Source organism: Nerophis ophidion, linkage group LG13 (genome assembly GCF_033978795.1).
Source record: "Nerophis ophidion isolate RoL-2023_Sa linkage group LG13, RoL_Noph_v1.0, whole genome shotgun sequence".
In the NCBI taxonomy this organism is placed as follows: Eukaryota; Metazoa; Chordata; class Actinopteri; order Syngnathiformes; family Syngnathidae; genus Nerophis; species Nerophis ophidion.
In genome coordinates this window covers 20,908,266-20,920,981 of record NC_084623.1, presented here as the reverse complement: position 1 = coordinate 20,920,981, position 12,716 = coordinate 20,908,266, and the positions used below count along the sequence as shown (strand labels likewise).

General features: G+C 38.5%; 1 protein-coding gene across 4 annotated transcripts in view; it reads left to right on the top strand.

The window, feature by feature from the left end:
• glsb (glutaminase b) overlaps positions 1 to 8,273 on the top strand; it is a 65,354-nt gene extending 57,081 nt beyond the window's left edge. For all 4 annotated transcript variants that reach the window (XM_061918553.1, XM_061918552.1, XM_061918555.1 and 1 more), the window contains 2 exons: positions 4,453 to 4,516; positions 6,842 to 8,273. In XM_061918553.1, the coding sequence (XP_061774537.1) occupies positions 4,453 to 4,516; positions 6,842 to 6,989 (212 nt within the window). In that variant the 3' untranslated portion in view covers positions 6,990 to 8,273. The remainder of the gene's footprint in view (positions 1 to 4,452; positions 4,517 to 6,841) is intronic.
• The last annotated feature ends 4,443 nt before the right edge of the window (positions 8,274 to 12,716 follow it).

Below are 12,716 nucleotides of genomic sequence, written 5' to 3'. Positions count from 1 at the left end.
TTCAAAAACCAGAAAAAAAAATACAAAAATGAGGGGAATTTTTTTGAACTGAGCCAAATTACCTGCCAATAGAACAAGAAAATGCGCCTTGTCAATACTTTCCAAAGCAAGTAAAATTAGATAACTAAAAATATCTTAAAATAAGTACCGTATTTTTCGGACTATAAGTCGCAGTTTAGAACAAGAAAATGCGCCTTGTCAATACTTTCCAAAGCAAGTAAAATTAGATAACTAAAAATATCTTAAAATAAGTACCGTATTTTTCGGACTATAAGTCGCAGTTTTTTTCATAGTTTGACTTATACTCAGGAGCGACTTATGTGTGAAATTATTAACACATTGCCGTAAAATAACAAATAATATTATTTAGCTCATTAACGTAAGAGACTAGACATATAATATTTCATGGGATTTATCGATTAGGAGTGACAGATTGTTTGGTAAACGTATAGCATGTTCTATATGTTATAGTTATTTGAATGACTCTTACCATAATATGTTACGTTAACATAGCAGCCACCTTCTCAGTTGGTTATTTATGCGTCATATAACGTACACTTATTCAGCCTGTTGTTCACTATTCTTTATTTATTTTAAATTGCCTTTCAAATGTCTATTCTTGGTGTTGGGTTCTATCAAATAAATTTCCCCAAAAAACGCGACTTATACTCCAGTGCGACTTATATATGTTTTTTTCCTTCTTTGTTATGCATTTTCGGCAGGTGCGACTTATACTCTGAAAAATAGGGTATATTCTCACTAATAACAAGTGCACTGTTCTCGGTAGAAAAAAAACGAGACCTTTTTGCTCAATATGTTGAAAAATATTGTTAAATTAAGTAAATGCTAGTGCCATTCTCTTGACATAATGATATGCGCTCAGCATCATGATTTTTTTGTCATGCTTGAAGTAAGAAATTATTATTATTAAAAAAGTAGTTTTATACTTGTGAGTGTTAAAGACACAGCTTTGCATCAGTTGATATTCTAGTTTCAAGCATGTTTTTACTCAATATAGGTCATAAAATCTCAGCAACAAGCTGTAATATCTTACTGAGATCATTTCGGACCAAAACCCTTAAAACAGGTAAAACACTCTGACATAAAATTTGCTTAGTGAGAAGAATTATCTTATTAGACAGAAAATAAGCAAATATCACCATTATTTGAGATATTTAATCTTACTTAGATTTCAGTTTTTGCAGTGCACGACCTTGGTGCCTTCGCAAACGCAATAGCACAGCCAGTCAGTCAACAAAAGTCAACAAACGACAGGTGTATGTATGTCCATGAGGGACAGGGAAGGAGTTTGTTGCATGTTCGCTGCACTGTTTTCTTCTTCTCTAAACAACGACCTTGCCATGTCGCTTGCAGCCAGGGAAAACCATCCCGATTAGAATGATTGTGTTTGAGCGAGGGAAAATAAATTCAAGCATTTCCCTCAAATTGTCATATTTCTAGTCCTCAAATTCATCATACTTCACCATCAGAGCAGCCGGCGCCTCCAAGATGTTGTCAAATTACTTTAGCTGCTGCTAGCATCTTCCAATTTGTCGATGCCCAGAGCAACACTTACTCCAATCAGCAGATGTCCTGTTATCATGATTTCGATTAAATATATAAATCTTCAATGTCCTCGATGTGAAAGGATCACCAGGCAGGCGGCACTCCTCTTCTCCCAAGAGTCTGTCGTGTGTCCAGCAACAACCGTTCCGTCGAGATAGGGAGGTTCCCCCACACCTGAGATCGTGTCAATTTTGTTGAGAGGAGAGTTGATCAATTCTATTGTTTAGATTTTAGACAGCAGTGCAAAAATAAGCAACGAGAAAGTAAAGACAAGACAAAACAAAGAAACAAGCAGGAGAGATAAGGGAGAGGGAATAGGGAGCATTCGCCTTCGATGAGAGCCAGTGAGAAGAGCCTGGACAAAAGTCTTTATTTTAATAAAAACAAAATGCACACTTTGAAGACACTATAATGTGTCCATCTATCAAACCAACATAACAAGGGGAATAATGGCTCAACAGTCTCTTTTTTTTTATCCAAACAACCCAACAACATATATATGTGTGTGTGTGCGTGTGTGTATGTGTGTGTGTGTGTGTACACACACACATACATACAAATATATATATATATATATATATATATATATATATATATATATATATATATATATATATATATATATATATATATATATATATATATATATATATATATATATATATATATATATATATATATATATATATATATATATATATATGTATATATGTATATATAGGGACGGCGTGGCGCAGTGGGAGAGTGGCCGTGCGCAACGCGAGGGTCACTGGTTCAAATCCAACCTAGAACCAACCTCGTCACGTCCGTTGTGTCCTGAGCAAGACACTTCACCCTTGCTCCTGATGGGTGCTGGTTGGCGCCTTGCATGGCAGCTTCTGCCATCAGTGTGTGAATGTGTGTGTGAATGGGTAAATGTGGAAGTAGTGTCAAAGCGCTTTGAGTACCTTGAAGGTAGAAAAGCGCTATACAAGTACAACCCATTTATCATTTATATGCTTAAATGTCAACACATCCACACAAGTAGTCTCTTGAGTGCACTCCAAAACCAAAAAAACACTGAGAAATGGTTCGCACACAGAGGCATGTTATGATGTAAATGTTTGTACAAACCCCGTTTCCATATGAGTTGGGAAATTGTGTTAGATGTAAATATAAACGAAATACAATGATTTGCAAATTCTTTTCAACCAATATTCAGTTGAATGCACTACAAAGACAAGATATTTGATGTTCAAACTCATAAACTTTTTTTTTTTTTCAAATAATAATTAACTTGGCAACACGTGCCAAAGTAGTTGGGGAAGGGCATGTTCACCACTGTGTTACATCATCTTTTCTTTTAACAACACTCAATAAACGTTTGGGAACTGAGGAAACTAATTGTTGAAGCTTTGAAAGTGGAATTCTTTACCATTCTTGTTTTATGTAGAGCTTCAGTCGTTCAACAGTCCGGGGTCTCCATTGTCGTATTTTACGCATTATATAATGCGCCTCACATTTTCGATAGGAGACATGTCTGGACTGCAGGCGGGCCAGGAAAGTACCCGCACTCTTTTACTACGAAGTAACGCTATTGTAACATGTGGCTTGGCATTGTTTTGCTGAAATAAGCAGTAGCATCCATGATAACGTTGCTTTGATGACAACATATGTTGCTCCAAAACCTGTATGGACCATTCAGCATTAATGGTGCCTTCACAGATGTGTAAGTTACCCATGCCTTGGGCACTAATACGCCCCCATACCATCACAGATGCTGGCTTTCGAACTTTGCGCCTATAACAATCCGGATGGTTATTTTCCTCTTTGTTCCGGAGGACACCACGTCCAAAGTTTCCAAATATAATTTGAAATGTGGACTCGTCAGACCACGGAACACCTTTCCACTTTGCATCAGTCCATCTTAGATGAGCTCAGGCCCAGCGAAGCCAGCGGCGTTCTTGTGTGTTGTTGATAAATGGCTTTCACTTTGCATAGTAGTTTTAACTTGCACTTACAGATGTAGCAACCAACAGTAGTTACTGACAGTGGTTTTATGAAGTGTTCCTGAGCTCATGTGGTGATATCTTTTACACACTGATGTCGGTTTTTGATGCAGTACCGCCTGAGGGATCAAAGGTCAGTTATATCATTGCTTACGTGCAGTGATTTCTCCAGATTCTCTGAACCTTTTGATGATTTTACGGACCGTAAATGGTAAAATCTCTAAATTCCTTGCAATAGCTCGTTGAGAATTGTTGTTTTAAAACTGTTCGACAATTTGCTTACAAAATGGTGACCCTCGCCCCATCCTTGTTTGTGAATTACTTAGCATTTCACGGAAGCTGCTTTTATACCCAAACATGGCACCCAACTGTTCCGAACTAGCCTGCACACCTGTGGGATGTTCCAAAAAAGTGTTAAATGAGCATTCCTCAACTTTATCATTATTTATTGCCACCTTTCCCAACTTCTTTGTCACGTGTTGCTGGCATCAAATTATAAAGTTAATGATTATTTGCAAAAAAAAAAAGGTTTATCAGTTTTAACATCAATTATGTTGTCTTTGGAGCATATTCAACTGAATATGGGTTGAAAATGATTTGCAAATCATTGTATTCCGTTTATATTTACATTTAACACAATTTCCCAACTCATATAGAGGCGTTTGTAAGTCGGGGTTTCACTGCACATTAATTTTTTTTTTTTTTATAGATAAGAGTCAGCTGCCATGTGGCCAATAAATTCTAGGTGGATAAAGTTAGTGTATTACTAAAATGATGAGTCAAAAGTGTCATGGCATTTTTAAACTAATGTAATAATGCTGTTGGAAATCATGAAAATGTTCATTATTTATACGTTATAGTTTCTATGTATGCACACACAAACTCTTTGTGCTTGCAGGACACACTGAGGTTGTGCATTTCCTGCTGGAGGCCTGCAAGGTCAACCCAGTCCCCAAAGACAGGTGAGTGCTGTCTCCGCAGCAGTAATCCTCCCCCTATTGGCCAACTTCATGCACTGCATTCAACAGTTCCCGCCTTACCTGAGCTATTCTGTTTCAGCTACATGAAACATGATTCCAATCAATCATCTCACAATCAATGATGAATCATTTATATGCGTGTGGTGTTTGTGTGTTCTCTCCGCTTGTCGTTTCTGCTCACTGTCCAAAAATATGCAAGGTTGGGTCACTGAAGACCCGCAAAAGAGGATAAATCAATGAATATATGCTAAGAGGTATGACAAAACAAAACATATTAGCTTTGTGTTATCAGTGCCAAAAGTATGTATGTCCTGCGTGCTGCTTCTCCGTCTAACACACCAGTGGCACCTTCTCCATATTTTCATGGATAAATGTCTACCATTTGGATATTCTAATATCTGCTGATCCAATATTTATATCCTTCCGATATGAACACAAATTGGATTTTATCGGATTATACTTATGTACATGTTTTTTGTTCGTTTGCTTATTTCATACATTTGCAAAAAAAATATTTAAAAAAACATTTCCACATTGTTATTATGTGGTATTGGGTGTAGTTTTTTCCCCCATGTTGGAATAAGGCTGTAACATAGCAAAACATGGGGAAAGAACCCCACCATGAATACGTAACGTAATAAGTGACCTTTTCGCTTCCGTTACAATTCCAATATTGGAGCTTTGAGTGTAGGCCGATAGCGATAATGATTAGATACAAGATCATACTTTCATCATTTTGTAGTTAGAAAAGGCTTGATCAAGTGAAATTAGTCAAAAACGTATTCAGTATTACCATCTGGAATGGGTTTATCCTGTCTATAATCTGAAGTAGAGTAGTAATTCTTTTTAGCGGTGGACTGGCTCAACTGGAACTAGAGGGTTCCTGGTTCGATTCCAGCAACCGCCCCCTGAGTCTCTGTCCTTGTGTCCTTGGGAAAGATACTTCACCCAACTTTCTCCCAGGGCCACCAACACTGGTATAAATGTAGCTCACCACCACCACTCTTCAATGTATGCGTTCCTCTGTCAAAAGCGCTTTGAGACAATTGTGAAAAAGCGCTCTATATATAATTAATTCATTCACCTGCTGGTTAAGTTCAAGACACAGTAAGTTGAATGACGCAGACACATTTGTTACTGGATACTTTCTAATGCTTTTGGAGACTTTGTATGTGTAAATATCAGCCAAATATAAATCGTTTTTTTAGTTTAGTCTTTATTTGAAGGGACAATGCACAGTTACATTAAGCTCAAAGACAGATATGTTCTGTACCAGATTATAGCTACTTTCCATCTGCAGTCCCTGGCTACCTAAATTAAAGGGATACAAACATCATGCAATAAAATTATTACAATAAAATCCTACCACATCACATAATCAAATTAAGAAAAGTCATAAAATGCCCTTTCATGGATACATACTTAATATACAATACAACCACATCTCATTTACATCATCACACAAAGACAATACATGCTCTTGTTCAGATCCGTCATCATTTGTAAAAACAACCATGATTTTAACACACACACCTCCCAATTTACAACAAAAATGCTGTCATGTATAAATATAATACACATTAAGTTGATGTGTCAAACATAGTGTCCACCTTAGTGACCGTGTGAGCAGCTTTGATTGCTCCAAAGCCACTTTTTAACTTCAATTGTAAATGAAGAGTAATCTGTTATACTTTTCAAGTTTGTTGTGAGGTTGTTCCATTCCTTTATGGCTTTATATGAAAAGGCTGATTGTGCAAAATATGTTTAACATCTGGATACGCTACACTCTAGTTGTCACAGCAGATGTAAACTGGACAAAGAGTGGACTTCCACCGTGTGTCCTGTGTGCTGCTTCTCCGTCTAACACACCAGTGGCAGCTTCTCCATATTTTCATGGATAAATGTGCACCGTTTGGATATTCTAATATCGGCCAGATTTCAGCAAAATTGCAAGCATCGGATGATATCAGCTCGCGTGTAAAATCTCCAGTTTGGGTCATTTTTGACATTTCATGTTTGGGACCCCATAAATAAAATATTTTTTCCCAGAAAATTGCTGAGTTTTCATGTATGTTAAGTGCTTCCAAAATGCGATCGAAGTTGGAAAATAACGAGAAACTTCGCAACTTTTGCTGTTATGGCCCTAACCAGCAGTGGAGGAACTCATAACTCCAACTATTGCCTGCGACCTAAACCTAAACAATTAGCTAAGTATCCCTCAAAAAACGTGTGCGTTGGTACCGCTGTGTTATACTTCATGCATGCATTAATTCTTTTTCCACACTTTGTGATCACGTGCTTGTACAGATGGGGAAACACACCGATGGAGGAGGCGGCGCACTTTGGCCACCATGACGTTGTTGCGATCTTGAAGGAGCACAGCGACAAGTTCAGCCCGCCTGACGACTCTGCTGACAAGGGGAGGGCGGAGAAGAGTTTAGACAGTCTGCTGTAGGAATGTCAGTGACAGTGTTGGACTGTTGTGTCGGGGAGGGGGGGGTTCTTGTATTTTGGGTACATCCCTCTCATGCTGTACATCGTCGCTTCCTGCTGACTTACTGAACTTAATCCTCTATTACATATCCATGGAAATATCTCTACATGGAAAGGGACAAGTGGTAGGAAATGGATGGATGGGTTTTGAGTCATTTCACTGTAGTGCTTGTGTTAGATTTGTTGGGGAATGTATAATTGTGTTATGAGTATTTAATTGTACAATTGTAAAAGTGTATTGAAAGTTGAGTATGTTTGATCCAGTTCTAGTCAATATGGTATCTATTTTCAGAATAATATATCTGCACAGAACACTATTCCGCTCATAAAGAATGTATTTTACAATGTAGGATAAGGATTGTTTTGTTTCAAGAGTCAGTAATTGGCAACGGTAAACAAGAGCATTCTGCTCACGCTGCTTGGTGTTTACCAAGCACACATGATTGGTGTCAAGCAGCAGAAAAGGGTGTAAATCAGTGGGTGTCAAACGTACGGCCCACGAATAGGTTTTATTCGGCCCGCGGGATGAGTTTGCTAAGAACAAAAATGAGCCGTAATTTTTGAATGAAATAAACTCCTGTTCTAAATGTGTCCACTAGATGTCGCAATAGCAATTCTTTGTATCGTTGTAGCTTTTGCTACATATATAAGAAAATTAAATAAAATAAACTACATGATGTTAGTGCACCAGTCGAGGAAAATTATCAAACTTCATAAACAACATCCTGTAATTTTATTTTGACATTATTTTTACATCTTGTTGGATTGAAAATTAACAACAACAATGAGTTGATAGATGAACATTGTCACATAATTTATTCAGAAAGTATAAACAACAACAAATAAAGATAGAATACTATTAACCACAACATGTAAATGTAAAAAAACAACAATATGATTTGTACATTTCAGAATGTGCTTGTTTTATTTTTAAGCAAAGAAAACAGTCTGAAGTTGTCTTTATTTTTAAGTTATTGTCCGGCACCCACTTGGGGGTAGATTTTTCTCCATGCGGCCCCCGATCTAAAGTGAGTTTGACACCCCTGGTTTAAGTGCAAATGCATCACATGTTAATAAATAAAACATTCCAAATATGACCATTGCAGAAAATCTTTTGCCAATGACTTGACGATGAAGACAAGAAATGTTTTAAACTGATGTCCAGAAGAGATTTCAGAGGAGGGGGGGAAATGTATTGTTCAATATGATGTGTGGACTTAATAAAGACAACAGTTATGCAGCTATAGTCATTCTCTTGGTAAGTCATTTGTAAGGCCTTACGCTCTTATTTCGGCGAGCTCGTCTGCGCCGTCATTTCCGGTTGATCACTTCCGCTAGTTAGTCGGTGTAGTAATTGATGGCGATTGGTTATGGTTTGAGTTTATTTCGAACATGCAATCAATTACAGCACGATACATCACAATTTCCAGTTTCTCTTTTTAACATGTTCGAGACCAACATTGCTGATCAAAATGTAGATTCATGGCGACTACAGTGCTGCTATTCGTGTTGAAACCTTTATAACGTTTGTTCAATGTAGCCTCAATTCATATTTGTTTGCAACATACTTGACTTCAGTCCACACATTGGTGACGTACTTTCTTTTTTAATGCTGTAGTTATCTCATTTGACCGCTAGATGTCTCTAGAGACCATGTAATGCCAGAACTGTGAAAACAGAGCGGAAGGCCAACTAAAGTGCATCCGGCAGTGGAAGCTCCTCTATGGGGTCTTGGGACACAAGGAGGTTAACCCCTTTAATACTGCTACCCCAAGGTGGCCCTTGGCAAAGGCCCAGTACCTGACTGCCCCCTAGCCAGGGATACGTTGAAGACCTCAACCGCGGAGCAGGCGGAAGACGGTAGATTTAAAGGCCTTCTGAAATGAGATTTTCTTATATAAACGGGGATAGCAGGTCCATTCTATGTGTCATACTTGATCATTTCGCGATATTGCCATATTTTTGCTGAAAGGATTTAGTAGAGAACATCGACGATAAAGTTTGCAACTTTTGGTCGCTAATAAAAAAGCCTTGCCTTTACCGGAAGTAGCAGACGATGTGCGCGTGCCGTCACTGGTTGTAGAGCTCCTCATATCCTCACATTGTTTACAATCATAGCCACAAGCAGGGGTGCCGCTAGGGATTTTGGGCCCCATGAAAATAATCTTTACAGGACCCCTCTGTATTATAATTTCATCATCATTAGGGGCCTCTCTGGGCCCCCCTCCATCATTGGCCCCTGGAATCCGTCTCCTTTACCCCCCTTTTCAGCGCCCCTGGCGATTCGGACTGAGAAATCGACAATTTCGCCATTAATTTGAGCGAGGATGAAAGATTCGTGAATGAGGATAGTGAGAGTGAAGGACTAGAAGAAAAAGAAAAAAAAAGGCGAGGGAATTTGAGAGAGATTCAGATGTTATTAAACACATTTACTAGGATCATTCTGGAAAATCCCTTATCTGGCTATTGTGTTACTAGTGTTTTAGTGAAATTATAAAGCCATACCTGAAAGTCGGAGGGGTGTGGCCACGGGTGTGGTGACCGCCAGTGTCACCGGTGGGAGGAGGTAATAGTCCGCAGCTGCAGGCTCCGCTCAATAACTACGGTAAGAGCCGACTTATTACCACAATTTTCTCACCGAAACCTGCCGGTTGACATGTGGTCGGGATCCATGTTCGCTTGACCGCTCTGTTCCATAGTAAAGCTTCACCTTTGGGAATTTTAAACAAGGAAACACCAGCTGTGTTTGTGATGCTAAAGGCTAAAAGCTTCCCACCTCCATCTTTCTACTTTGACTTCTCCATTATTAATAGAACAAATTGCAAAAGATTCAGCAACACAGATGTCCAGAATACTGTGAAATTATGCGATTAAAGCAGACTACTTACAGCTTGTATCGGGCTGGAAAAAAATGTCCGCTACAACCGGTGACGTCAAACGCACGCGTCATCATACCGCGACGTTTTACACAGGACACTTTGCGGGAAATTTAAAATTGCAATTTAGTAAACTAAAAAGGTTGTATTGGCATATGTTCCAATGTTAATATTTCATCATTGATGTATAAACTATCAGACTTTGTGGTCGGTAGTAGTGGGTTTCAGTAGGCCTTTAAGAACTAACACAACGGCTGCAATGGTGGAAGAAGGCTGCAGTGGAAAAGGGTCCCCAGTCGTCTTGGACTCCATGCCACTGGACTCTGACCCGATTCTTCCTGCGTCCAAAATCCGGCCCACGGGAAATCCATCCATTTCATACCGCGTATCCCCTTTGGGGTCGCAGGGGGCGCTGGAGCCGATCTCAGCTACAATCGGGCGTAAGGCGGCGTACACCCTGGACGCCTCCCAGTCCCATGTTAAAAATGTTTTATATATATATATATCCATCCATCCATCCATTTTCTACCGCTTATTCCCTTTCGGGGTCACGGGGGGCGCTGGCGCCTATCTCAGCTACAATCGGGCGGAAGGCGGGGTACACCCTGGACAAGTCGCCACCTCATCGCAGGGCCAACACAGATAGACAGACAACACTCACACTCACAGTCACACACTAGGGCCAATTTAGTGTTGCCAATCAACCTATCCCCAGGTGCATGTCTTTGGAAGTGGGAGGAAGCCGGAGTACCCGGAGGGAACCCACGCATTCACGGGGAGAATATGCAAACTCCACACAGAAAGATCCCGAGCCTGGATTTGAACCCAGGACTGCAGGACCTTTGATATATATATATATATATATATATACATATATGTGTATATGTAGGTGCGGGAAAAATCACAAGACTACTTCATCTCTACAGAACTGTTTCATGAGGGGTTCCCTCAATCATCAGGAGATTATATATATATATATATATATATATATATATATATATATATATATATATATATATATATATATATATATATATATAAAGTCGCGATCAAAAGTACGCTGAGGAAATGGGTTCCAACATTAGCACGTATAATACGTCTGGAGACAGCCAAATCACATGATTAAAGAATTCCTCATCCGTGTTTGCATATTGTGGACGACAAATACCAAGTTATATGACAATCTGAAATAGAGATGTCCGATAATGGCTTTTTTGCCAATACATGATATTCTGATATTGTCCAACTCTTAATTACCGATTCCGATATCAACCGATATCGATATATAAACAATCGTGAAATTAACACATTATTATGCCTAATTTTGTTGTGATGCCCCGCTGGATGCATTAAGCAACCTAACAAGGTTTTCCAAAATAAATCAACTCAAGTTATGAAAAAAAATGCCAACATGGCTTTGCCATATTTATTATTGAAGTCACAAAGTGCATTATTTTGTTTTAAAGGGGAACATTATCACAATTTCAGAAGGGTTAAAACCAATAAAAATCAGTCCCCAATGGCCTATTTTATTTTTTGAAATTTTTTTCAAAATTTTACCCATCATGGAATATCGCGAAAAAAGGCTTTAAAGTGCCGGATTTTCGCTATCTTTAAATCCATCGACCATTTTCCTCTGACGTCATTTAGTGATGCCAGCATGGCGGATAGCACAGCAAGATATAGCGACATTAGCTCGGATTCAGACTCGGATTTCAGCGGTTTAAGCGATTCAACAGATTACGCATGTATTGAAACGGATGGTTGGAGTATGGAGGCAGATAGCGAAAATGAAATTGAAGAAGAAACTGAAGCTATTGAGCGAATAGCTATTGAAGGTATTCGGCGATCGACTTCTAACCAACGATTGAGTGTCGCAGGGTATCCATATATCTCTGTGCCATGTCTGTCGTAGCATCGCCGGTAAAATGTGCAGGAGCAACTTAAATCCGTCGATTGGTAAGTGTTTGTTTGGCAATAAATGTGGGTGGAGGGAAATATAGCTACAAATGTACATACAGCTAGCCTAAATAGCATGTTAGCATCGATTAGCTGGCAGTCATGCCGCGACCAAATATGTCTGATTAGCATATAAGTCAATAACATCATCAAAACTCACCTTTGTGATTTCGTTGACTTTATCGTTGGAAATGTATCTTCTTTGAGTGTCGCAGAGTATCCATAGATGTCTTTTTTTTTTCAAGAAAGACGATTTTGATTTGTGTCTCTTCTTTGCAGCATTTCTCTTTCTCTGCGCTCATCGTGCACATTTTTAACACCGCCACACGACAGCAGCAGTATGATGTAACTCAGTGGTTCTCAACCTTTTTTCAGTGATGTACCCCCTGTGAAAATTGTTTTAATTCAAGTACCCACTAATCAGAGCAAAGCATTTTTGGTTGAAAAAAGGAGATAAAGAAGTAAAATTCAGCACTATGTTATTAGTTTCTGATTTATGAAATTATATAAAAGTGCAAAATATTGCTCATTTGTTGTGGTCTTTCTTGAACTATTTGGAAAAAAAGATATAAAAATAACTAAAAACTTGTTGAAAAATAAACAAGTGATTCAATTATAAATAAAGATTTCTACACATAGAAGTAATCATCAACTTAAAGTGCCCTCTTTGGGGATTGTAATAGAGATCCATCTGGATTCATGAACATAGTTCTAAACATTTCTTCACAAAAAAAGAAATATTTAACATCAATATTTATGGAACATGTCCACAAAAAATCTAGCTGTCAACACTGAATATTGCATTGTTGTATTTCTTTTCACAGTTTATGAACTCGCATTTATATTTCATTGAG